Here is a 27,012-nt window from a genome sequence, read left to right on the forward strand (position 1 = left end):
CAAAGTAATCAAACGTCAGTGTTAAAATAGTTTATGCGTGTATTTTTATAGTAATATTCCAAAGAGTATAGATGCTCTTTTGAAGCCAGGTCGTGAGCAACGTTGCCAGATTGTCGTACTCTGCCTCCTATGTTTGTCGATTTCCGCCCCAAAACTGCTTTCATCACCTAAATAACTGTCTTCATATATGGTTATCGTTAAAATGGTTAAATATTGGTGTTTCTTGACAATAGCTATGGCTCAGAAACCGGTAAATACGCGACTCTGAGTACGATAATCTGGCAGTGGTGGTCGTGACGTGTACTGTTGTGGCTCAGTGCTGCCAGATTGTCGTACTCAGCCGATTATATTTCCCGACTTCCTACCCTAATCTGTCTTCTTGGCTCCAATAACGCAACCAATTTATATTTATCGTTAAAAGAGTTTGATTCTGATGTTTCTTGGCGATAGTTAGGCGTCAGAAACTGGTAAATACAATGCTCTGAGTACGATAATCTGGCAGCGGTGGCTCCTCAGTGGCCGCCTCGCACCAGCTGGAGATGGAGCTGTGGTGGGGCCTCACGCTCCTTTTATCCCTCATAGCCGCGGGCCGCTGCCAAAAGCCCCACAAACGATTCGAATACAAGTACAGCTTCAAGGGACCCTACCTGGCACAGAAGGACAACCAGGTTCCCTTCTGGCACTACAGCGGGAGTGAGTATAGGTGGTCTTGGGGTCGTCTGCTAACATATGTTGACCGCCCACTGCCTCTTATTTACCTCATAACCGCCGCCTCTTTCCCCTCCAGGCTCTATGTCATCGTCTTCCTCATGGTTTTCTGTATGTGTGGCGTGTGAGTGCATTGGGTGGCGTGTCCTCCTGTCAGAGCAATGCACGTGTTAACCTGGCTGTCATTTCCCCGGTGTGTGTGTGTGTGTGTGTGTGTCAGGTGGCTGTGTAGAGGCGTGCAGTAACGAGGAGAAAGTGATGTTGATGATAAAACAAATAACAATAGATACACCTCTCCACTCGTAATTGATCTCTCTTTTCGCCACTCTACTTTTGTTTATTATGGGAGCGGTGAGTAGTGGGCTCCTTTTTTTTTTTTTTTTTTTTTTTCGCTGCACTCTTTTTGTTGCCCTTGAGCCATCTCCTTTGCTGTAAAAAAATTAAATGTATTATCAATATAATTTTGAATTCTCCTCTTAATTATGTGAAACCCTTCTATTTATAGTTCCTAACATTTGATTTGCCTTATTTCCCCTCTCTTTTTGTGTGACCATGATATAGCTAATATTCAAATCCTGTATTTTTATTTCTAATATGCACTTATCTACATTGAACTCCCATCTTCCATCTATTAGCCCAAATATTTAACTTGTCTAATTGTCTCTCCATCACCCCAACATCATACCTGTAACATTTTGGTTATTTAGGTGTCATCAGTAAATTTTGCAAGTTCATAGAATATATCTAAATCAGTAAGGATAAGCAATGGTCCCAAGACTACCCTGAGACCCCCTTTTGAGAGATGCAAGCCATCCAATTTCCTGCAGCCTTCATGGGGAAAAGCATAACACAGGAAAGGATGGCACCGCTAGCCATCACTGTCGTGAGGGATGCTAATTCCTGAAGAACATGTGAAAAAAAAAAATTCCAACACTCTGCCCAGAATATACGAGGGGGTCTGAGGGAAAGGAATCGTGTATCAACATGTCTATGCTTGAAGAGTTAGAGATTTAGTTATATACAAAAATTGAAGCCATATGATATAATATTGTGAGTTTACAGTAAAGTGTTATCAGTTACAGTTTCCTCTTCATCTTGGGATGTTTTATAATCTATATTTTTTAAGCACTGATGCCTCATTCCCTTAATTCTTTAGGTTTATGTGGGATGCCTTGGCAGAAACATCTGCTTGCTTTGTATACTACTCTCTTACAAAAATCAATCCCCCACTCCCACTGCTGGTTTCCTTGTTGTTTGACTTTTACTCAATAACAAACTCAATATTTTGCTTTCTGGTCACACCTTCAAACCACCTTAGCATGATCCACCTCGTGTACTCCACCACTCCATTGAGCAGCATGAGGGGAAAATGTCATCGATGATATATTAAGAAGTACATATTTAAGGATGATATTGTGTTAAATATAAACTACGTTTACAACAAAAAAGAGTGCAAAATAATTTTGAATGGTGAAGAAATGGAGGAGGTAATGAGTTTAAGTACCTTGGATCAGTTATGTGTAAGCATGGTGGTATGGAGGGAGTGATAAGAGAAAGAGCATTGCAAGGAAGAAGGGTGGTAGGGTCTTTGGGACGAATCATGAATGGCAGAAGTGTGAACATTGAGGTAAAGAGGGATTTGAGAAATGCAATAATAGTACCAACCCTCACATATGCAAGTGAAACGTGGGCCTGGAATGAAAGTCAGAGGTCTAGAGTGCAGGCAGTGGAAATGAGTTATTTGAGGAGTGCTTGTGGTGTGAGTAGAATGGGTGGAATGAGTAATGAAAGTGTGTACGAGCATTTTGGAATGTGTCACAGGGGTGAAGGGAAGAAGTGTGGAGTGGTGGAAGAAGTGAAGGGTTAAGATTCGTTTTAGGTCCGTGCCAGTATCTCATTACCTACCAACATCAGTATCTCTTCATATTTCGTCATGGAAACGCTTTGAAAATCCAATTCAAGGACATTTTTTTACTCTTGAAAATAGGGGATAATGTTTACGAAAGCGCGTCGCCTCCTGTGGCGAGGGTGCAGCCGGTGTTGCGAGAAATACCTCCTTGCTGAAATAAGTCACATATACATGTGGCGGGGGTCGAGGGGGGCGCTGGTTGGAGTAGTTTAAATATGTTCCCCGACCCTAAACCCTCTGCGAGCTATTTTACGGCTGCGGCGACTGCAGCGTCGTCGTGGCCGCCGCCAGAGGAGGCGACACGCTTCCGTAAACATTATCCCCTATTTTCAAGAGTAAAAAAAAGTCCTTGAATTGGATTTTCAAAGCGTTTCCATGACTGTTGAAGGTTTGTAGAAAAGATATATGAAGAGATATTGATGTTTCATAAAGTAGATTATCAGATACTGGCTCAGACCTAATACGAATCTTTACTGAAGTGAAGCGACAGACTTTAAAGTGGTTTGGCCACATGGAGCGAATGGAGGAGAGTAAGATGACCAGAAGGGTGTATGTGAGTGAGATAGAGGGAGGGAATGCTAAAGGACGACCTTCAGTGAAATGGAGGGATAGGGTGCAAGAGTATGTTAGGGAGAGGGGGGAAAGATCTTTGAGAAACTTTGAACAGGCAAGGAGGGAGTGTTTGGATAGAGAGAGTTAGAAGCTCTTCTGCCGTGGCCATCCCCTGGTGGGAGCTCCTAGGAGCAGGTGTCGATGAAATAATGATGATGATACAACACCTAAAAGATCACTTTGTTATTAATTTTAGGTCTGAATTAAAATAGCAAATGCAAAATTACACAACTTTGAAAAGCAAATTCTGGTGTATTTGTACATATTACATCTACATTATGCCCCTCAGTTACAGGAAAGGGAAAGCAATTAATGGATGTGAACTTTTTTATTTCAACTTATTAAATGCCAGTAAAGTTGGTGCCTTATGACCATGGCTGGGCAGCAGCACCTCTGCATACCCTAAACAGCCAATCTTGCTTCAATGAATAATAGTCATTGAAGGCCCTTCTCAGACACATGATCTTATACCATATAACATGACGTATCTTCCCCACAGATGCCATAGCCAGTGAGGAGAGTGTTCGCATCACGCCATCTCTTCGGAGCCAGAAGGGGCAGATATGGACCAAAACCCAACCAGTTTCGAGTGGTGGAGGTGGATTTTGTCTTCCGCCTGACAGGCAGAGGTAGAATTGGAGCAGATGGTTTGGTAAGTCCAACACCCTCAGACACCATCTAGTGGAAGTCCAGTAATTATGATCATACCTATTAATTTACAAAATGATTTGAAGATTAAGGTGCATACTGTACAGTAAATATTCTCTTCACCAGGCCCTGTGGTTCACTGACAAGCCTGGGGTTGAGGGTCCTGTGTTTGGTAGCTCAGACAAGTGGAATGGCCTCGGAGTCTTCTTTGACTCCTTTGATAATGACAACAAGAGGAACAATCCTTATGTGATGGCCATGGTGAATGATGGCACAAAGGTTTATGACCATGAACAGTAAGTATTGATCCTTGCTTCAATTATTAATGCCATTACTTGTGTTTATATTTAAGGGATGTATATATAGCTTGGTAGAGGAATTTAAATCTTTGTCTTATATATATATATATATATATATATATATATATATATATATATATATATATATATATATATATATATATATATATATATATATATATATATATATATATATATATCTCATGTTAAGGCATTACGATGACAAAGCAGCTTTGTTTCAGAGTTTAGTTCAAATATTTATTTTTCCTGTTTTCTTTCCATTGTCATCCCAGCCTAGAATTATCATATTTTAGTACTTTCACCACTCTACACAACTCTTCACACAAGAGGGTTTTTTCCGCGGTAGTATGGCGCACGGCTGGGTGTCTTAAGAGGCATGTCTTCACAAGCGCTTTTTTCCCACGCAGTTCGCCTGCAGCAGTCCACAGAATAGTAGTCAGTTTGTTACCGTTTGCTCAAGTTACAGGAGGTAAAGAAAAGAGTGATGTATGTGAATATAATGAACAGGGTGTTAAAATGGAAGAGTGTGTAAATGGTGAATCCCCCCCAATAAACAGCTCTAGGCTCCTTCAAGGAGCATTCTACACATAATATTCTGACCTGAAAGTTGAAGAAAAGTTTTTCAATTATTTTTGCATGTCATCTACATTTGAAGAACTGAGCAAAATGAACCTCTGCCACAGAACCGCTGGGAAAACACCCCATGTGAAGGGCTCCATAGACTTCTAGAGTACTTTAAACCGTTTGGTGATGTGCGGATTGGCAGTGCACACGGCTGGTAAATCGTTGCTGTGCAGCCAGTGTGTGAAGGGCCTCATTGAACTTCATTGATTTCTAAACCACGCAGGAAAAAACCTCTCGTGTGAAGCAGGCCTTAGCTTCCAAGGAATTATATATCTATTTAGTGAAAGTTTCCCATACTATGAAAAGTCATTAGGATGAGGTTGTGTCCTCTATGAGCCTTCTCCGTTCTCTCCCACAGTGATGGCCTCAGCCAGCAGCTTGGGGGTTGTCTTCGAGATTTCAGGAACAAGCCTTTCCCAGTCAGGGCAAAGCTGGAGTATTACCACAACATTCTGACAGTGAGTATCTTGTGTAACAGCTCTTCAGAATTCATTAATTGTTTTGATGATAAGTTTCTTTAAGCAACTATTGTTGTTTCTTTACCACTTAATTACCACTCAGTTTTTTTGATTTAGTAGGATTTTAGTTTAAAATGAATCTATTGCAATATGAAGACATTAAAGTACATGTTATGAAGGCCTTAGTGCCATAGAACTAAAGAACTCCTCCCCATGACTTTTAATGGCTGCCACAGCTCAAGACCCAGCTCATAGAGCATGATTATATTAAAATGAAAGAAGAGCATGATGAAGACCCACAAGGAACAGAGCCCAGTGCAATTCACGACTCCTTAAGTGACCATGATCCAGGCACTGCTCAGCCATATAGTTATGGAGAAACACCTGCATCCTTAGCAGAGACTGGAAATCCCTTAGATATTGAGGCACCAAGTGATGATGGTTTCACCAGAGAAGCCCTAGATACAGGGTACATGTTGGTGGAGACCATTCATGATGTTGCTGAAGAGGAGCTATCTGCTGGCTGGGGCTGGTTAGGGGCCAGCAGTAACACTGAGGAATTTGGTGCAGCCACCACTGCCTCCACCTTGACCCACACCACTTCCAAACCTGAGAAGAGGCGAAGAAAGAAGCAGAGGAAGAGGAGGGGAAAGAAGAAGAAAAGGGTGTTCAAGACTTCTCCTGGGGTAGGGGGGCATGTTGAGTGCACCCATGTTGGTGTCAAACTAAACAATGCTCCATTATAATAGTAACGGAATGCTTACTGCTACATTTATGAGAGTGGAGTGTTTACCTTCCCTTCCCATGTACCTGGCATTGGTAGCTGATTGGTAGGAAATATTTGCTTTAAGAATTTAAAACCATTTAATTGAAATTTAATTTATATTACTCATGAAAGTCTTGTGTCTGTACGACGGCTGTCAAATTTTTCCTATTTCTACACGTGCTATTGTTTTGCTCAGTAAGAATGCAATCTCTTCCTTGCATTTGCCATTAGGCCTGGCAACTAAAGATTGTTCTTATTATTTGAGTAAAGTTAGTGTATTAGGGAACCAAGTGGGTGATGACTGATTATTTTTACTGACACCTGTTGCTGCCCTTTATAAGATAACATGAATGACAATGTTTGTGTCCTCTCCCTGACATGTTTATTCCAAAATGCATCAGGCATTAATAATCATTATATCTGATATTCTACATTGTATTGTGATGTGTGATATCTGTTTGCTAATCTGAGGATATTGGGCTGTTTTCTAATGCAGTACTACTTGTCCATGTAAAATTTGTTTCAGATTTTTGGTTTACTATATGCACCTTTAAATTTTTGTTCCACTCTTAAATTTTTCAGTGAACACTATAATTGTTAATACACATTAGTTATGAATTAATGCTGTAATACCTTACTGCTGTTTTGCAGCTGATGATCCACAGCGGCATGACTAACAACGATAAGGACTATGAGATCTGTATGCGAGCAGAAAATGTACATCTACCTCCCTCTGGTCACTTTGGAGTGTCCGCAGCCACTGGAGGACTGGCTGATGACCATGACGTAAGTCATCTTTAAAGAGTTTCTAATGTGATCTGGAAAAGTCATTTAGCATTAAACTGTGTTCCTCAAACTGTATTAGACATTCACATAGCATATGTTTCTCTTTTAGTATAATACTATACAATTTATGCACCCATTTGGTACTTTTATTCTTTACTTTAACAATTTTCCTCTTTTGTATCTTGCCAGGTGCTCAAGTTCCTGGTGTCCTCATTACGTTCCCAAGAAGAAATGGCTCTCTTGCAAGTCAACCAGGAAGAGGAGGAGAAGTTCCAGCAGGAGTTCCAGGAATATCAGGAGAAAACCAAAAAGGCACGAGACGAGTAAGTCCCTGAGAATAGGGGAAGGAGAGTTTTGGTGGGAAGCTTACATTGCCATGCCAGATGTTGTACCAAGGTTACTTAATGAAGGGAGCTCACCTGTTGTTTTCCCAGACCAAAGGAGGCTCTTTTAGGGCTGATAAGATGTGAATGGCATGTTACCTATATTTTACCTCGTTTTTACTTATAAATTACCTTTTTTTTTTTTTTTTTTATTTTTTTTTACTACGGCCCTGTATTTTATCTTATTAATTTCCTCTTTTTTAAATACTTATAATTAATCATGTTTTTTCTTATTAATTTCCTCTTTTAAATACTAAAAATTTACCTTATGTTTTTTCTTATTAATTTCCTCTTTTTTAATCACTAACTTTAATAATTTGACTATTATTTATCTCATATCATTGTTACCCATATATCCTTAAACAGGTAGGATAGGGGTTAAAGGTTACTGTTTTTGTTGCATTATGTAAATTTATAACTTCTTAGGAAGATTCACTAATGCTTCTTGTTGTGCTCCTTAACTAAAATCATATTCCATCATCATGATTAGTTTTTAATTGAAAATTATTGAATAGCTCATATTGACAGTAACAGTCTCTGACCAAAGTACGGCTAGTTGATAATTTGGGCATATCTCAACAACAGCTGGCTCTTATGGTACTTAATAATTGATATCAACAACAGTGGTTATAACAAGGCCAACTGATGAGGAGGGTATACCATGAAACTTTTTAGTAAGAGAAATGCATATTTACAGCATATAAAGTAATTACTAGATGCCTAGCATGGTGCCAATAATTTTCCTTCAAGAGCAAATGGCAAAACTAGATAGGTTAATGTATACTCTAGATTCTATAAGAGAGAGAGTTCATGATTGAATTTATTTTCAGGTACATTGCACTAAATCCTGATGCAGAGAAGAAAGAAGAGGAATATGAATCGTGGGAACAACGGGAACTACGACAAATCTTTGTGGGACAGAGCCAGGTATGGGTTGTGGTGTTTCATGGGCATTATAACTATCATGGGCAGCAACTTTAAGTCATGGGTGAATGACTAGTTTTCATAAACCATATTTACAATTATTTTCCCCATAACAAGTATAGATAAGTATCAGGGATGTCTGTAATTTTCAGATTCATGAGGTCATAAGACAGCTTCATATGAAGATGGATGAAATCATTGGTCGACAAGAACGGACCCTTGGCCTGGTGTCAGCTGTCCACTCAGGGATGGGTAAGTTGGACTTGAATATCATACCAATTTTTCATTAAAGTCATTCACTTCCGTATATCCTTCCCCTGTGATTTTTATTTTACTTTTTTTATGAGGCAAATGATATTAAAACAAAACATTATTGCAGGGGGACAGGTAGCACCAGTAGGGCAGGTGCCACCCGCACAACCTGTGGGTGGACTGCCAGGAGACACCATCCGCCGACATGAAGTTGATTCCATTCTGAACAACCAACGTGACATCGTCCAGACTGCTCGAGACATCAAGTAAGGTTCCTTGAAATGAAACATGGCATCGAGTAGAATTTGGTGAGAAAAGGAAAGTGAGCTAGATAAGAGGAGAATACGGTGTGTCAAAAAAAGTATTGAAAGTAGTGAAGATAAAAGTCGCCTACTTTTGGCTTGAGTTGGAGTCGGTAGAAATATCTCTGACTCTGACTCCTTTATGTAATCAATTCACGTATAAAGTACTTGGCTGCACTGCTAGGCCAGTGTTTGCCACTTTTTTATGTACTTTATAATGCCCATGAAAAGTATGTAGATGATTATGTACTGCTTCTATATGAACTTTTCAACACTTCTTTTTATGTTCTTTTTGCATACAAAAGTGTGTTAGGAAGTGCGTCGAAAATTACCTAGAAGAGCACTTACTTTTTTATGTAGTTTAAACTCCCTTTTTTGCATAGTTTTTCCCAAAAAGTACTTAAAAAGTAGGCAAAAAATGTATGCACTTTTTAATTATGTACTTTTTTATGCAAAAAATATGTTGAAAAGTCTGTAAAGAAGTAAGAAAGGTGTGTACTTTTTTACCTACTTTACAATGCAGGGGTCGAGTTTTTTTTTTTTTTTTTTTTTCCTCTAACTCCTCCCCCCTGGGTATGAGTGTAACAGCAGAGAGTTGATTGAGTTATTGAACTGGTTAAATGAAGTACTCTTGAGATGATTTGATCATGTGATTAGAATTCATGAGGATGACTGTGAAGAATGTGTTATAGATATAGACATAGATAATTATGGTAGGAAGAGTTTCTCCCATTAACTTTTGGTTTTATTCATATCAGGACCTTCGTCACAGAGATCCATCAGAAGAGCAACCAACTACTGGGTAACAGCCAGAAGCCACAGGGGTCTGTACAACCAGTGGGCTATGACTTGCATGTCACCCTTAATGAGATGAAGGAAGGTCTCAACATCGTTAAGGTAAGTCATTATTTGCTCTGAAAACAAGTGGTCTCCTACTCTATTTGCAATGAAGATAATGGATCCTCATAAATACAACTGTCTCTGCAAGCTACTATTAGCTTGTCTAGCATTGCTGCAACATAGTAATATTTATCATCGACAGACATAACTATTTAGCACCCAATTTTGTGTTTATTTATAGAGTTTTCATTGCTTGTCTTCTGTGTGTGTTGTATTTCTTATGCTATTAGTTGCATTTTTTTGTATTTTTCCAAGATTAGTTACTCATCAAAATTGGAATTGGAGGGAATTATTAAGAAAAACAGTGTTGTTAGTCTGACAATTTGATTGTCAGCAGTAATAATTTACATTATGTGCTCTTAGAACATACCAGGCATCAAAAGTTTTCAACTTTTCAATACTTTGTATTGCAGAGAGACTTGGGAACAGCCAACCAGAGACTGTCTGGAGGGCTAGGCGGGGGCGCGGGATGTCCATCTGTCAGCTGTGTGTCAACAACCATATTTATCACCTTCATGGTTCTACAGATTGTGTTACTTATTGGCTACATCATGTACAGGTAAGTCTTTTCATTGAACTGCATCATGAAAAAAAGGCTTTAGTTAATTGCATTACAAAGTCCGTCATATTTAAATGTCAGTGTAGCTGCATAATATTGTTCCTAAAAGGGTGCATGATTAAGATTTACTTTCTCATGTAATTGATATTTTATTTTTAACTTCATTATTTACTTCAGGTAAAACATTTTATCAAGGTTTAAATCCCAGGTCATGCAATGAAATGTACAAAAACTTAAGGGGGGTTACATTTTACGTGCTGGCGCACAAACACACCATACTTTTTTTTTTTTTTTTTATTCTTTTTTTTTTTTTTTTTTTTTCATTCTTGGTCCATAAAATTCTGAAGAACAGGGCTTTCATCTGAAACTTGGTTGAAATTGATATCTTTCTTAGAAGTGGAGTTATTGTTGATAAACTTTAGATGCAATTTTCTCAGTTTTTAAAAAATGGCACATGAGCCCCAATGGTCCTGGGGCCCTCATATATATATATATATATATATATATATATATATATATATATATATATATATATATATATATATATATATATATATATATATATATATATATATATATATTAAATTTATTTATTTACGCATTCATATATTATGCACTAATATTTTATTTATATTTATTTTTTGTTCCAGAGATAGTAAGGAGGCCCAGGCTAAGAAGTTCTACTGAGCTCTGGTGGCTTGTGAAGCTCTGAGAGTTTGATATCTCAGGAGCACAAAAGATTTCTTCCAAAATATTTTTAGATGGCTAATCATTTTGTAGAGTATTTTAAAGTTTTATGGTGGAAATGATTTTTAGGCATTTATTTTTTTATTGCCAGGGGAGTTGGTATATTGTGTTACTGTAACTAAAAAGTATTGTGAGATCTGAATCTATGAGATTGTTGTCAGTGTGATCCAGCTCCTCAAATAACATAGCTCATTAATAATGATCTTTTTTTATATAATTTGTATAAAAGCATTGAAGCAAGGACTCGCCAAATTTATTGCACTTTATCTTGTGACTTTTAACAGTTGCTGTGAAATGATAATTTATCACATTTAAAATTGTTCTCTAATTGTATGAAGTCATGTTCATTTGCATTTTTTGTTATCCCTAAAAATATAGGTTATGTTGAGTTGTCACCAGTTCACCTCATTCATGTTCTATCAGTTTATAAGATCTGATGAACTTGTACTTTCTTGACCCTTAACCACTTCTACAAATATGTGCCTAAGACAACTTTACATTCATCACTTCATAACATTAATGATGAAAGCTGGCTAGCCAGTATTATTTGTTCATAAAGCTTCCATTAAAATAGGGAATGATTTACTTCAGCATCAGTCTTGTAATTATTATCATCACCATTTCTGTTTTCATATGATGTGACATCTCACATGCTGGGAAGGGGACAGGTTAATTAAGTGTAGAAAAGTATTATAATCTTCAAAAGTTGTATAAGCTTCCAATCCAACCTGAATTTGTTTCACCATGTGAAGCAAATAGTACAACTTTACAAATGTTGACTAAGCTTTCCTCATTGATTGGTGAAGTGAGATGGTTTTAACAGCATCAAGCATCATCAACATGAGCATCTCATTCACTTCCATTTTGAAGTGTGGTTAAGTAAACATCTTGTGGTACATTAATGGAACGCTTATTTTAGTATATAATTTCCTTCATTGTCGAAGGTGTTATTTTTGTTGTTTAAGCTCAATAACAGTTTGATATTTTTCATTGTTTACAGTTTGATGTTTTTGCTTTGTTTAAAATAGCATGGTTGAGGTATCTTTTGGGTTCATTGAACAAGTATAATTTGTTGCCGAGTAGGGAAGGGGTTAATAAGAATCATTAAATAATCTGACCATCATTGAAGATCAGTTGCACACATGAAAGTCTTAAGGTCTTACCTACTTCCTTACTTCCATTTGTTGTAACTGCAGAATTAATTACAAACTTTGTTTTAGATGCTTCTGGCTACTCAGATGTTACTTCCATTGTTTCTCATTTACAAATATGTTTTCATATCAGCAGTGGATTGATGTATTTTAAGGTTTATTAAATTATTGAGATATTTTCTACTGATTCTACTGTTTTAGTTTCATCTATAACAATAATTAACAAATCTTTAATAGTTATCTTAATCATCAGCTTGTTTCCCATCTAATGGTAAAAGGTTCAAACCACAGCAATCAGAAATCACATTGAGGAGAAAAAGGCATCTATCAACAGCTTAGATACCCTGTCTCCTTTGGGAACTTCCCTTGAGGGGGTAGTCATGGCAGAAAAGTCCAGTTCTTCCTGTTTACAAATGCCAATTTTCAAATTTTTTATCGCCTCTCCATGTGATACATTCCTTGTCCGTTTATCTCCTCATCATTGGTATCTTTACCACCTGCCCTCTTAGCTGAGTCTCTTAACTCTCTTTGAAATCACCATTTTGCACTCTCAAAATGTCTGTCAAAACACCTTCCCTGGCATATTTAACAATTCTACTGCCATAACTGCTGCACTTACCCATATTTACCTTCCCTTTGTATAGGGTAAAAATTATAGTTTTCATTCTATCCCATGGCACTAGCATGCATATTATAAACAACCATTCCATTTTTGACCCTCATATCTCAGCATTTCACTAGTTAAATATCTGCACCAGAGAGTTTTGCCCACACTCAGCCTCTCTACAGCTTTCCTAACCTTTCTCTTCTCTGTCTACATCACCTGTCTATGGACAAATACTGGCTTTCCCAAGGGTGTCACAATTGGTCTTTCTTTCCTGTCATTCATTAGCTGCTCAAATTATCTTCTTCATCTGCCCCTAGCTGCTTCACTTCCTTTAACAGGTATGTCTTTACTATCCTTTACCTTCCCAATTCATATCCTGACCGTTTAATTGAAACTGAGTGAAAGTTTCTTACTAGCAAGGAAAATATTAGCAAAACATGAAAAGTTGGTGTATGTTAGTTAAGAATCCCATTAGTCTTTCATGAAACATTGAGGAGAAAAAAAAAAGCTGTGCCACAACTTAACATTGCATTTCATAAATATACATAAAGCCAACATCAAATATACATATTCATATAAAGCAACATTTATATCTTTTCAGCTAACAAGAATCTCTATCAGTATACAATAGTAACACATGAAATTTTGCATTAATACAATAAGCTTGTAAAAGCATACACATACAAATGCACACTACTAGGAAAACACCATAATGATTATCAATTAAACATTATCTTTGGTTTCTTCATATTCAAACCTACTGTCAAAGCTTTCCTCAGATTCACTTAGTAAGACAATATTATCTATCTTCACACCTATGTTATCCCACTAATTTCTTAAATACTTCTAAACAAGCTGTGAATAATTCTAGAGATATTGTGTCACCTTGCCTAATGCCATTCTTCATTGGAGTTTTCTCAATTTGTTGAGTTTAATGGTTACTATAATATCTAATCCAACACTTTGTGTTGTTCTTCTGAGTGCCTACATTGCATGGCACACCTGTACTCATTACTCACCTCATCCCATCTTGTTGGCTCAGAAGGCCGCTGTTTTGCACTCATATTGCATGCCAAAACTACCTCAGCGTATCATGTTTCACCCCAACTGATGCTTCCAGCACTTTCTTTCGTGGCACACCTATGCTCATTCTCATTGCTTACTTGATCATGCTCTTCTCACAAACCACTACCTTATTCCTATCAACATTCTACCCGATCTTTCCTCTCTTGCATCTTCAAATATATTCCACTACTTTCTACACACTGAGTCAACCATATAGTATGGTTTGGACATAGCTGTTCGTATTATTTTTACATAATAATTCTATATTGTATGTTTTCTTGTATTTTTATGAAAACTGGCAATGCTGTAGTAATGGTAACTATGCTGATGAACACATGTTTATTGAATGTGGGATTAGCATCAGGGAGCACTCACTTTATAGCTGCTTGAAGGAGTGTCCCGGGGTTAGCTGTTGGGAGAGTTACCACAAGAGTATGTGTAGTTGGATCCCAGGTTGCCACTCCCTTGCGCTGGTTCACAGGGCGAGGTAGTGTTAGGTGTAGGTAATAGTTAGGGGAGGTCAAGTTCAAGGTGGTGGTTGTAACCTCCAAAGTGACCTCAATCAGCAGCTCCCCAGGTAACCCAATTCGAACCACCACGTCCTCCTCACCTGCCTGTCCCATGCTGATCTGAAACATTTGCATCATTTATCAGGAAAACAAATTTGATTATATTTGTTGATGGCTTTGTAAGAACCATTAACAGCATTTAGTACATACAGGCAGATACACGCTGCTTGGAGTAACTCGTTCCCGGAAGGTCACTTCATAATGTGGCTCAGGACGAGGGTCATCAACCACATCTTGATCAACTTTCCCCATCCATGCGTCTGAATACAAGATTTTTTACAATTTTTATAATATTTTTGCACTAGTAGATAATGAAATTATAATGAGTAAAACTCAAGGTTTGGAAGCCCCAGGGTATGTAGCCATGCCCTACCTGGCATGGAGGAAGCCTTGAGTGTGTCATTTACAGGTTGCATGGAGCATCCACTCTGCCCTGCTTTATGGATATTGGACCCCAGGTCAGCAGGAGTAATGCCTGTGGAATATCACTTGTAAGTATTGATTAATTAGTTGTCTACATTGTTGTATAATTAAATAATTTGAAGAAGGATTTTACTCCTTGAATAATCTCAAATTGGGTTTATCATTTACTTTTTTGGGGTTTGTAGTCATTGTCATCACTGTCCTCGGCTTGTGGGGGGTGGAGGAGGGTAGCCAGGGCCTGCACGTCCAGCTCATTCATGGTCATGCCTGCCGCCCCTCGGGACACATCACACAGATCTGAACATTCATAAAGTGTCATGATAGTAATTTTGCTGCTATATCATGCTGAAAAGAAAATTCTTAGCTTGAGTGGATAGCTTTTTCCTTTCTACACTTAAACCACTCCTAGTTTGGTAAAAGAAAATGTACAATGTTTTCGTATACTGACTGTGGTGAAGGTCTTTTTTTTTGTGGCTGAGGGTCGTAATAATCGCCAGTGATGAAGAGGTGACCCACCTCCGGAGCAGGCGGCAGCGTCCCTGTCACCATGGTAACCAGAGGTGCCAGGTCGGAGGCACTCAAAGTTAAGTTCATGGGGACCCTTCACCAAACAGAATGCATTAGTCTAACGTTTTCAATAAAGTAAAAAAAATAAAGAAAGACAGGTGACCTACAGCTATACCAGGTAACATCATAGTAGTGCCATAGCTACGTGGAACACGCGGGGTCTGTGACCGCCCCCACACCACCTGAGAAAGTTGGACTCCCCATTATACCATTATAAAACTTTGAGTAAAAGTGGCCATGCCATTTATATCTTCAGAAAGAAGCAAAGCCAGAAAACGTACGTCCAAATCTGACATGAGCAGCGTTCCTCTGTGCCAATGCATGGCAGCTCGATCTGTCAACGTTGATTTTAACAGCACAACGGAACAGCGATGACTGCTCTGAATACGAATAATACGTAATAGGATCTCGTAAGCTAGGCATGATGAAATATATCTGGGGTTGCGTCATACCGGAGGCTGTGCCTGACCAAAGGTTTCCCGCTTTTATCTGTGCAACATTGTGCAAACATCTTACCGACATGCATTGAAACATTACAGAAAGTGTACACATCAGTGAGATCGTTGATTTACAACATATAAATACATGTTATACCCGGTTTTATCCACAAACATACATTTCTGAGTGTTACACGAGAACATTTGACGTGCCGTGAGGAGCCACAAACAGTGGAGGCAGCGAGCATGGCGGACGCGGCTGGGGTCAGCTCTCCAAGAAGTGAGTGTTGGCACGGTGTTGGGGCTCCATTGTTTCGCAGGGCGGTGGTCACGGGCGTGTGTGGACAGGGAATGCTTCTTGGGGCGCCACTTCGCTCCGTGGCCTGGCTCACGTGGACCAGCATGGGGTGACGGCCCGGCCACACGTGCAGGTGCAGCGGCCCCAGATGTGTCCCCGGGGTGTAGCTCCTTTGAGGTGCCCCTGGACTGAACTTGTCCTGGATTGTATATGTGTTCGAGATAGAAATTAAGACCTACAGCTGAATAAGACTGGCGAAAATAAAATGGCATTGGTGTCAGCACTTCGGCGGGTGGTTGTCACTTCCCCCCCAGCACAGGTGACGGGGCGGCAGGGGCGGAGTGCTCCTATTCGATTACATTCCAATACCGTATTAGGGTGTATTCGTGTTTGAATAGTTGTTGATAGAAATCAGAGTATTCTCATATGTATTCGAATACAAGGGAAAAGTATTCGTATCCGCAAATAATTCACAAATACTTAAAAAATATAAATAAGTCATTGTTCCTCATAACTCCAGCCTCCTGGACGGATGTGTAATCATTTTGTATTGTATGGGTTGATGAGTAGGGATGTACTGATACCAAAATTTTGACTGAGACCGATACCCCAATATTTGACCAATACCTGTGCATTAATTTTTTTTATACAACAATTCCACCAACTAAAAGGCAATATCAAATGTTAAGAAAAACGGTTAAGATTCATATTAGGTCCGTACAGTATCTCATAATCTACTTTATGAAACATCAGTATCTCTTCATATATCTTTTCCACAAACCTTCAACAGTCATGGAAACGCTGAAAATCCAATTCAAGGACTTTTTTACTCTTGAAAATAGGGGATAATGTTTACGAAAGCCGCCTCCTCTGGTGCTGGCTACAAGCGGTGCTGCGAGAAATACCTCTCGCTGAAATAAGTCATATACATGGGGTCCAGGGGGCTACGCCCCCTGGTTAGAAGGGGGGGTCGAGGGGGGCGCAGCTCCCCCGTTAGTAGGTCGTAAAGTTCGGTTGGAGTAGTTTAAATATGCTCCCCGACCCTAAGCCCTCTGCGAGCTATTTTATGGCTGCGGCGGCTGCAGCGTCACCGCGGCCAGCACCAGAGGAGGCGACGCTTTCGTAAACATTATCCCCTATTTTCAAGAGTAAAAAAAAGTCCTTGAATTGGATTTTCAAAGCGTTTCCATGACTGTTGAAGGTTTGTTGAAAAGATATATGAAGAGATACTGATGTTTCATAAAGTAGATTATGAGATACTGGCACGGACCTAATATGAATCTTTACCAAAAACTACTGCTTCCACCATGGAAGGGAAGAAAAAAAAAGTAACCAGTGGTGGCCTGAAGAAAGGTGTCCATAGATCCGTAGCCAGACGTGCTAACCACTGCACCACGGAAGTGCATATTAACCCTGTACAGCACGGTGAGGCATGGTTAACCCAAGTGTTAACACCCACCCCCATGAGTTTCGAAAAGGGGCGAGGGAGGAGGCGCCTTGTGAGGTCTAGTTGACTCAGCAAGGTTAGCTTTACCTTAATTGCCGTACATTTAGGCAGCCCTGGCAGTGTGCCCCGTTGCGGGGCGACCGTCTGACTGACTGAGGCAGGCAAATGAGGCGAGTAAAGGGGTTCCGCCAATCCCACGCCCAAGCTACTAAACCTGTATTGTACGCGTCTGCGGTACCAAAGGTTATACTGTATACCAAGTATTATATATTTGTATTCAAAGTAATATGAATCTTATTGTTTAAAGTGATGAAAATTAAATCTCAGGAAATTCCAAACTACATAGTATCATGATACTGGATAATTACACTTTTCTAATATTTTTTCAACAAATTAGAAAATCCAATTTCTGTTGAACAAAATTATTTGCAACGAGTGACATGCGACGTTCAAAACTCCTTCAAGTATTGGTAGTATCGGCAGAAAATCAGCCGATACCGATACTGATATTCTTAAAATGTGCCGATACCACTGATACCGATACATCAGTACATCCCTATTGATGAGCTCATTTTACCGTTCCATAACTTTCGAACAGTGCTATGCCCGGTTACATCGAGAAAGTATTTTTTCAGTGAAAAGTATTCATGAATGTATATGTGAATACTCTGAAGAAGTATTCATATTTGTATTCAAGCTAAAGCCATTTCAGTGTATTCAAGTTTACATTTGTATTCAAATACACAACTCTTGTATTTACTCCATCCCTGTTGGCAAGCCATTGACAGTGTGGGAGGAAAGAACAGGGATTGTATAGTAGCCTAAGTCGTCTCTATCAGAGACACAGAATATTTATTTCTGGGTAAAAGATGGTGCCTTTTTACTTATGACATTTCTTGTAATCAGAAAACAACTGTGAAAGCACCTGAGTGAATTTATTGCAGAAATTGCATTGTGTTGTGTCAGTTAGGATGATTAAAACACTGGTTCTTGATCATTTGGCCTTATTGACCGAGATAGGTTGTCACAACCTTAGGTCTATTTATTTATTTATTTATTTATTTTTTACGTGTACACCTATAGCGCCGGTAGGCTTTTCTTGAGGGACCTAGATGGTAGTCGGTCCCAACCTGTCATGGTGCCTCTCGGAACTCCATCTTGATTCACTTGGATGGTTTCCTCTAGAGTCCGGGTTGATGGGTGGTCTTCAGGACGGTATATTATAAAAGAAACCAGCCTTCATGTAACCTTTCACCATAATTGATAGTAACCTTTTGCCCATGAGCTGTCTTTATTATTAATAAAAATATTAACCCTTATACCGCATGATAAAATGAGTGGGTGGTGTTAAGTTCCATACATAAAAAATGAGTAACTAATGTTAGCAGGCGTTCCCTTGCTTACCTTAGTGTTCAGTCAAACTATTTTAACAAACACTGGGACAAATATAATTATATATCATTTGAAAGCTTAGAAGTTGCTTTTTGCTATGCTATAATCATAAATGAACAAATGGAACTTACACAGCTATGCATGAAAAAAATAACCTCCAGTTTCACCTCACACTGCCATCTGACATCATCCTCGTAGCACACTCCACTCTTATCTAGGTCAATATATAAGAAGAAAAAAATTTCACGTATATATATATATATATATATATATATATATATATATATATATATATATATATATATATATATATATATATATATATATATCTTTTCTAGAAATTGGTAAAAATTAGAAAATACAGCACACATCGTGATTGTGTGCTGGGACGTGATTGGCCAAGCATCCAGCATGTGGAAAACAAGGGGCCAATGACAGGGCTTGATGTATGTCGCATAGCCTCAAGCATAAATAAACTGTGTGTCATAAAATGAGTGCGATATTTTAAGAGCGCCACGATCGTGGTGTGACAGAGGCTAACATAAAAGCCATGATTGAGCCTGACGGAGTATGAGGGTTAATGGCAAAGGTGGGGGCATACTCCATCACATTAGGCATTGAACCTATGGTGGATAAGATTCCAGCACCCTGGAACACAGGGTAAGTGTAACATCCAACTTAACGCACTTTACCATCCATAGAGACCTATTTATTGACCAGACTGAATGGGAGGTGAACAGCTGTATTGCCTGCCCGGGCCAGGATTGACCCAGCCCTGCAAATTTGTGTCTAGCTATGCCAACCTATGTATGGAGGCACACTGAAGTTATAAGCTATTGCTAAACTTGCTCTAGCATTTTTGTAGGCATTTTCCAGTGACATATCTTCCATGGATAGCAATTATATTTCCAATAAAAATAATTATGGACTCTTTGAGGTTCTCATAATGCTAGATGTGAGCTTAACAATATGAAGGATTCTGGGTGGCAAAATATTATAATGAAGTAACAAATATTTGTTTAAAGTAATTTACTATTGTGACTTTAGTGAGAAATGAAAGAAGTATTTTTATTGGAGACTAGTCTGAGCAAAATTGTCATGGTCAGTTGAATGTTAGTTATATTTCTCTATTCATTTGTTCTTCATAACTAAAGATTTTTTTATTCCCCTCCTGTTAAAAGGTAAATTTGGGGCATACACTATAGCTCCACTTGTCCTGGGTGCTCATCTTGCCTGATGGGTGAGAACCCATTACCTTCATGGTTTTAAGTTACTTTATTTTAAGTTATCATGGAAAGCATTATATTTATGCTGTTAGCATCTGCAGTAGAAGTCATGAGGCATTGAAGGGTTTTCATTGTTGTAGATACATACTTGTGGTTTGTTTGTTAGGGCAAAATAACAGCTGCTTGTTTATTGAAATGTAATTCCTCTGCTAGTAATTGAGTCAAGTATGCAGTATGTTCTAGGTGAAAGAGTTGTGTGGGGATGAGTGTGCGGCTTCTCCATGGTGTGTGGAGGGCAGCTGCCCCAGTGTGTGGCAAGGTGTTGGCGAGTGATGGATGGCTGTGTCCCAGCACTGCCAGATCCTTCACACACTCCTACTCCAGGAGCAGGTTAGTGAAACATGAAAAGCAGCAAAACCTGTCCATTACCCTCTTAAAAATCAATTGGCTGGTGTAGCGCATTAAATATCATGCCCCATGTCATTAGTACTGGCATGTTTCTATAAACATTTGAAACTGAAGAGAAGGTATTTCAGAAATACTAAATGTTGTAAGCCACCTCAGACTTTGCTGTTTTGGCATTACCTCATTAGAGAACTGCATGAATATATTTAAATTATTTAGGCATGGTATCCTGTCATATTTGCTGTATATGAAAGGTATTCGGTATTCAAATTATTTTTCCTCATTCGCCCAGGTGGGCCACTGAGGCTTGAGGGACACTCATATGTTTTGATTTGCCTTGGACATATTAAGATTTTGCTGCACATGTTTCACTTACATGCTTAATTCTCTAGACTCTAGAGTACTGCTTATTGTTTTACTTTTCTAATGAATACATAGAGATTGGTCTCTACTTTATATTGTTCTTTTTTTAATTATCCAGGAAAGTTTGAGGACCACTAGCATTAAAATGCCATGATTCACTCTGAAAATTCATATAATAACAATTAATGGTTCGTGTGTGTTTGCAGTGAGCTGAAAAGAAGGCAAAAGGCAGAGAAGAAGGCACAGGAGAAAGTTGAAAAAGAAGCAGCTCAAGCAGCCAAATCCAGCCAGGCATCTGCTAAACCCAAGGTGGGTCAAGGACAGCAAGGAGTCAGTGTACTTCTGCTCTCGATGAGGTGTGCAGTGATAAATGTTTCTTGGTGTCATGGAAGATGTTTCAGTAAATGCTGAAATTCAATCTAAAAAATATGTTTCAGTACAGCTGTTCCCTGACATTTGGGGGTTCAGCAATCACAGATGTGCAGATTAATTTATCAACGGGTAACTTGGAAATTTCGCAGGGTAGCTACTCCACAAATGTGACATCTGCATTTTTGCATGGTGTTTTGTGCTTATTTGACGATAGTGATGTTGTCTATTGCTTTAAGGTACTGAAAATGGATGTTAGGATCTCAGGGAGGTCATGTGACATTAGATGGTTTGGAGGGGGCATTATTGTTTCAGAGTTATTGAGTCATAGGAAAAATTATATGATATAAAATGTTTGTGGTCATTGGACCACAAACATGGGATAATTGGAACAGTTGTTGTTCAAACTTAATGTCTAAATACTGGATACGTCGCTACATTCAGTCAGTTGGTGCATTTCTGTGTTACACTATTTGTTTACATAATTTGTATGATTCATGCAGTATTATCTTAGTAGTCTATACAGTTTGAAAATTGTTTTCCATGTCATATATTAACATTGCTATTGGTTGGTTTATAGATAAATGAGGAAGAGACGAGCCCCAATGAATACCTCAAGCTGAGGACTCAGTATGTACAGCAGCAGAAGGATGCTGGCAAGAATGTCTACCCTCACAAATTCCATGTTAGCACCTCTCTCACGAGCTTCCTGGACACCTACAAAGACCTGACCCAGGAGCAGCAGGGCCAGGAGGAAGTTACTGTGGCTGGGAGGGTTCATGCCATCCGAGAGAGCAGCCAGAAGTTGCGGTTTTATGACCTCAGAGGGAAGGTGTTGTTGCAGGTATGATGAATGCTTGCATTTTGTTACTTTTGCTTTGTGTTTGGGAATGGGAATTTTCTTAGAAGGAAAGATGGGAGGACCTTTAGTTGGTTATTGATTTGTAAGGATTGTTTATGGGCCCCATTTCTCACAGAGGCATTGTGCATATTTGTAGGCTCTATGATCATTCTGGTGAGTGTATTAAACACATAGTTGAAGGGATACTCAGTCCCTAACCTCACCTATATGTATCAGTGGAGCTGTGACCACTTTAGTTTTGGACAGCATTGAGGTTAGAAAATTTATTCAGGTCAAAACAGACTAGTCATTGGTCATTTTTTTTCATAGTTGCTGCCCAGGCTGTGATTCAAACCCAAACCTGCAGATTCTTAGCTAGGGGTGCTAACTACAATACCATGAAGGCATGAGGAAGTAGGAACGGGATGAAAGTAGAAAGGGAAAGTGTATGTTGAGGAGGAGGAAGTAAGTAATGAGGAACATGAAGGGGAAGAGGGTGTTGGTAGTTATCCAAATTGAGATAACTCCATAGCTGAGGTCAAAGGTAGAGTCAGGTTAGTGAAACAAAAAACCTGGGGATTGACTTTTTAATGGGGTGGTCCCTGTATCCCCCATATGAATGAGAGTAATTTCATTATTACCCATGATAAGCTTTTGAGAAAGTGAGGTAATTAACCAGTCAGTTCCTCAAGACCCCCCATTAAGAGTGTGGGCAATGGAAGGAAGGGTTCACTGTACCTGTGACACTCCCAGACCATTTATGGCTTAACATGTGGTTAGCCTCCAAACCCCTCAGCACAGGTCTTGCCTTAGGAAAAGGGGGATGTTATATCTGTTGTACATATTCTCATCCATTGAAAATGAATGTCCTAAGTAGGGTTGTAAAATTCCTTGAAATTTTGAACTGGGAAACTTTCCATGGTAGTTTTGGGAGGTTGAGGAAGTTTACGAGTTTATTGCATTCTTTTCCTGAGGAAGGTTAGGAGTTTATTGGAGACATGTTTTCTGATCCACTGCCACAGTTTGTTTCTCAGCTTTGTGGACTGAATCCTGCACTTGGGGACTAATGTTTGATGTCACTCACTGATGCTTTCAAGCTATTTTTTGATGATACGTTGGTATGATATGATGATACGTTGGTTGGTTGTGCCTCACATAAACACCCATGGATTTTATATCAAGATAAGGACATACTCATTATGTGGTTTGATTATTCATACATGTATTTTTTTACTCTTACAAACGTAATGTCATCGAGTGAGTCATATAGTAAAATGACAAGGTAGACAAAATTATGCTAAAAAACACAAAAATGAATTGTCGGCAACCATGCGAGTGAGAAGAGTGGCGGCAAACTGCACCCCATACCAAGCCTTTTTTTTTTCCCCCCCCCATCGTAGGAAACAGCTCAAGGGCAAAGAAAAGGAAACGGTAATAAGAAAAAGCCTGCTACTCACTGCTCCTATAAAAGAGTTAAGAGGACTGGCTGAAAGAGAGGTCAATTTTGGGAGGAGAGGTGTCCTGATACCCTCCTCTTAAAAGAGTTCAAGTCATAGGCATTTGGAAATACAGATGAAGGAAGATTGTTCCATTTACCAGTGTGAGGGATGAAAGAGTGAAGATGCTGGTTAACTCGTGCATAGGGGATTTGGACAGTAAAGGGATGAGCTTGAGTAAAAAGTTGTGTACAGCGAGGCCGTGGGAGGTGGGGAGGCATGCATTTAGCAAGTTCAGAAGAGCAGTGTGAAAATATAGATAAAAGATAGAGAGGTAACATGGCAGCGAAATTTAAGAGGTAGAAGACTATCAGTAAGAGGAGGAGAGCTGATGAGATGAAGAGCCTTAGACTCCACTCTGTCCAAGAGTATAGGGCAGTAGTTTGAGGGATGGAACGGTCACCCTTCTTCAAAGACACGGTGGGCATGTCCTGGAGTGAAGGGATTAAAAATGTCTTGCTCTATCCCACCTATCACATTGATATTTGAATATTTCTCATTCCTATAAATGCTGTTTCTTCATTGCCTGTTGCACTGACTTGGCACTACAGTAATTATTGAGGGTCTTTTCTTAACACTTTATTTTGATATGGTGAGTTAATTACTTTTGGGTAGAATAATAAAAATATGTAGAATTATCCTTATATATATATTCTTTGTCTAATTACAGGTAATGGCTAACTTAAAATTCTATGAGAATGAGGCAGCCTTCATTGAAGATTGTGACAGAATACGACGTGGAGATATTCTAGGTATCAAGGGTATTGCCCTGAGGACCAAGACTGGAGAATTGTCCATCCGTCCCTCCAAGCTGCAGGTGCTGGCTCCTTGCCTCCATATGTTGCCCCACCTTCATTTTGGTGTCAAGGATCAAGAAACCAGGTACCGCTAGCTTATATCTTGACCTCATCATCAACTCGGACGTTCGCAAGAAGTTCTTAGTGAGGGCCAATATTGTGTCTTACCTTCGTAAGTTTTTTGATGACTTAGGGTTTCTGGAAGTTGAGACTCCAATGATGAGCATGATTGCTGGAGGAGCCACTGCCAAGCCTTTTGTGACCCATCACAATGAACTAGACCAAGACCTTTTCCTAAGAGTAGCTCCTGAGCTCTACCTCAAGATGCTTATTGTAGGTGGTATTGACAGGGTATATGAAATTGGAAAGCAGTTCAGAATGAAGGCATTGACCTGACTCACAATCCAGAGTTTACTACACTAGAGTTCTACATGGCCTATGCAGACTATAATGATCTTATAGAGATCACTGAAAAATTACTATCCGGATTGGTGTATCATATATTTGGCACATATAAAGTGAAACTGCACCCTCAGGGCCCAGAAGGTGAGGAGGGAGATTGATTTAAGCCTCCTTACAAGAGACTGCATATGTTCCCAGAGCTAGAGAAAGTCCTTGACACCAAACTGCCACCACCTGATCAGCTCAACTCAGAGGATGCTCGCAAAATCTTAAGTGACCTTTGTGAAAAGCATGAGATTGAGTGCCCACCTCCTCGACATCTGCTCGCCTTCTGGACAAGCTTGTTGGTGACTTCCTTGAGGAGCAGTGCATTAACCCAACTTTCATTATGGACCATCCACAGGTCATGAGTCCCCTTGCTAAGTACCACCGTTCTATCAAAGGTCTTACCGAGAGATTTGAAGTCTTTGTGGCAAAGAAAGAGATAGTTAATGCCTGGCACAGAGTTGAATGATCCCCAGACCAGAGAGCCAGATTCACGAGCAAGCTCAAGACAAAGCAGCTGGGGATGATGAGGCACAGATGATAGATGAAACTTCTGCACAGCTCTGAGTATGGCCTTCCTCCAACTGGAGGATTTGGTTTGGTATTGACAGATTAAGTATGTTCCTCACAGATTCATACAACATAAAGGAAGTACTATTCTTCCCAGCCATGAGGCCAGAACAACAGAAAAGACCTCCAAGAAGATAGCAACAAGGAAAATCAGCCTGTCTCATAGTATTTACTTGAATATTTTCCTGCAAAAGTGAAGTTCATTGAAAGTATCTCAGGTGATTGGAAAATTTTAACAGACCTTGCCACTAAATCATTGGTCAAAATTTGTGGTGTATACATTAACCTTTCTGATTTTATGCTTGGGGTAGTTTCTCATGTAATCAATTTGTAATTTTTACATACCAGATTCACTGTTTCTGCTGTCTGCACTTGCTATCCAAAAAGTTATTTATTTAAAGTTATGTAGATCATCATAAATTTTATTCATACCTTTAGTATTTAATAAGTAGTTAGGAAATATATTCAAATATTTGGCTTTCAGTAATGTATGATAAATGTGATGGAAACAGTAGTGTAGGACATATTTAAACTGTCAGTTTTCATGATCAATGGGAAAACATTAGACCTGAAACAATACCCAGACCAATTTTACACCTACACTGTACCTGATTAAGCATTTCTGTTATCTGATATCACATCAAATCTCATAAGTAGCATCATTCATCAGCTATTTGCACTGTAAACTGTACTGTAATTTATGTAGGCTTCCTAATATATAGTCTTTAAGGTCTCTTAAATGTTGGGTTCTCACCAAGAAGTTCTGCCATTTTCTTCAACTTTAGGTGCTTAATCATGAGTAATAAAACTGGTGGTACTACCATGAAGTTTAGTATTCTTGATACTGACGTCATCATACTCACACAAATAATTATGAATGTGCATATGATGAATTGTCAGAATCAAGAATACTGAATACTGCACTGGTGGTGCCCACCAGTACTGGTACCATTACTGTGTCAAAGAGCCAGTACTGTTAATACCAGTAGAGTAGAGGTACCTGCCCAACCCTACCACCAACATGCATGCTTGTTTATTATGTCTATCAGCTGAACTGCTGCTTGTAGTTTTGATCCAGTTTTTATAACCCATTCCATATTTTTAATACCAGATTCCTATGGAGGGAAGTATTCATTAGTAAATTATTTGCATGGTATATGCTTAAGCACCTGTAGAAAAAGAAAATGGCAGGGACTTCATGTTGAGTACCCAATAATTGAGTGAAATTTTATGGACAAGAAATATACATAAATTATAGTAGTTTATAGTATGTATAGCTGATGAATAATGCAACTTATGGTATTTCATGCTGCTTTAGGCATGTAGACATTGTCCTTTCCTTGGGAATAGACAAATTGTCAATGGGTGGACCATGATGTATGGAATGGCACCTTGAATATTCCTTTGTGGCCACCTTTGTGTATTTTGGAAGAAATTTGTGACTGCAAATCTGCAAGTAGTGAACTCACAAATACAGCGGGGCAGGTGTATATTCTACTGCAGGACCAAGGCCTCTCCCAACATTCTCCATCTCTTATATGATATTTATACTCAATCCAGTTTCTGCAAATGCTCCTATTTCATCTCTCCACCTGGTCCTCTGCCTGCCTGCCTGTGGAGGGTGTTTTGTTAGCTTTGCTGCAA

General features: G+C 39.1%; 1 protein-coding gene, 1 long non-coding RNA gene and 1 pseudogene across 2 annotated transcripts; 2 read left to right on the forward strand and 1 right to left on the reverse strand.

Moving 5' to 3' along the window:
* Window positions 1–499: 499 nt before the first annotated feature.
* On the forward strand, window positions 500–11,243 carry LOC126992502 (protein ERGIC-53-like). The gene is given in 14 exon segments (XM_050851257.1): window positions 500–693; window positions 3,729–3,803; window positions 3,806–3,823; window positions 3,826–3,881; window positions 4,004–4,173; window positions 5,180–5,279; window positions 6,697–6,831; window positions 7,021–7,154; window positions 8,045–8,141; window positions 8,291–8,390; window positions 8,518–8,656; window positions 9,451–9,589; window positions 10,006–10,151; window positions 10,802–11,243. Coding segments are annotated over 14 exon segments (1,500 nt in total). The 5' UTR covers window positions 500–539; the 3' UTR covers window positions 10,839–11,243.
* A 3,322-nt stretch (window positions 11,244–14,565) lies between these two features.
* Window positions 14,566–15,666, reverse strand: LOC126992504 (uncharacterized). The gene is made up of 3 exons (XR_007746590.1): window positions 15,562–15,666; window positions 14,882–15,010; window positions 14,566–14,765 (listed from the first exon to the last, which is right to left on the reverse strand). It is a non-coding gene; the product is annotated as an uncharacterized LOC126992504 (long non-coding RNA).
* A 289-nt stretch (window positions 15,667–15,955) lies between these two features.
* Window positions 15,956–25,534, forward strand: LOC126992503 (lysine--tRNA ligase-like; annotated as a pseudogene).
* The last annotated feature ends 1,478 nt before the right edge of the window (window positions 25,535–27,012 follow it).

Source organism: Eriocheir sinensis, unplaced genomic scaffold (assembly GCF_024679095.1).
Source record: "Eriocheir sinensis breed Jianghai 21 unplaced genomic scaffold, ASM2467909v1 Scaffold483, whole genome shotgun sequence".
Lineage (NCBI taxonomy): Eukaryota > Metazoa > Arthropoda > Malacostraca > Decapoda > Varunidae > Eriocheir > Eriocheir sinensis.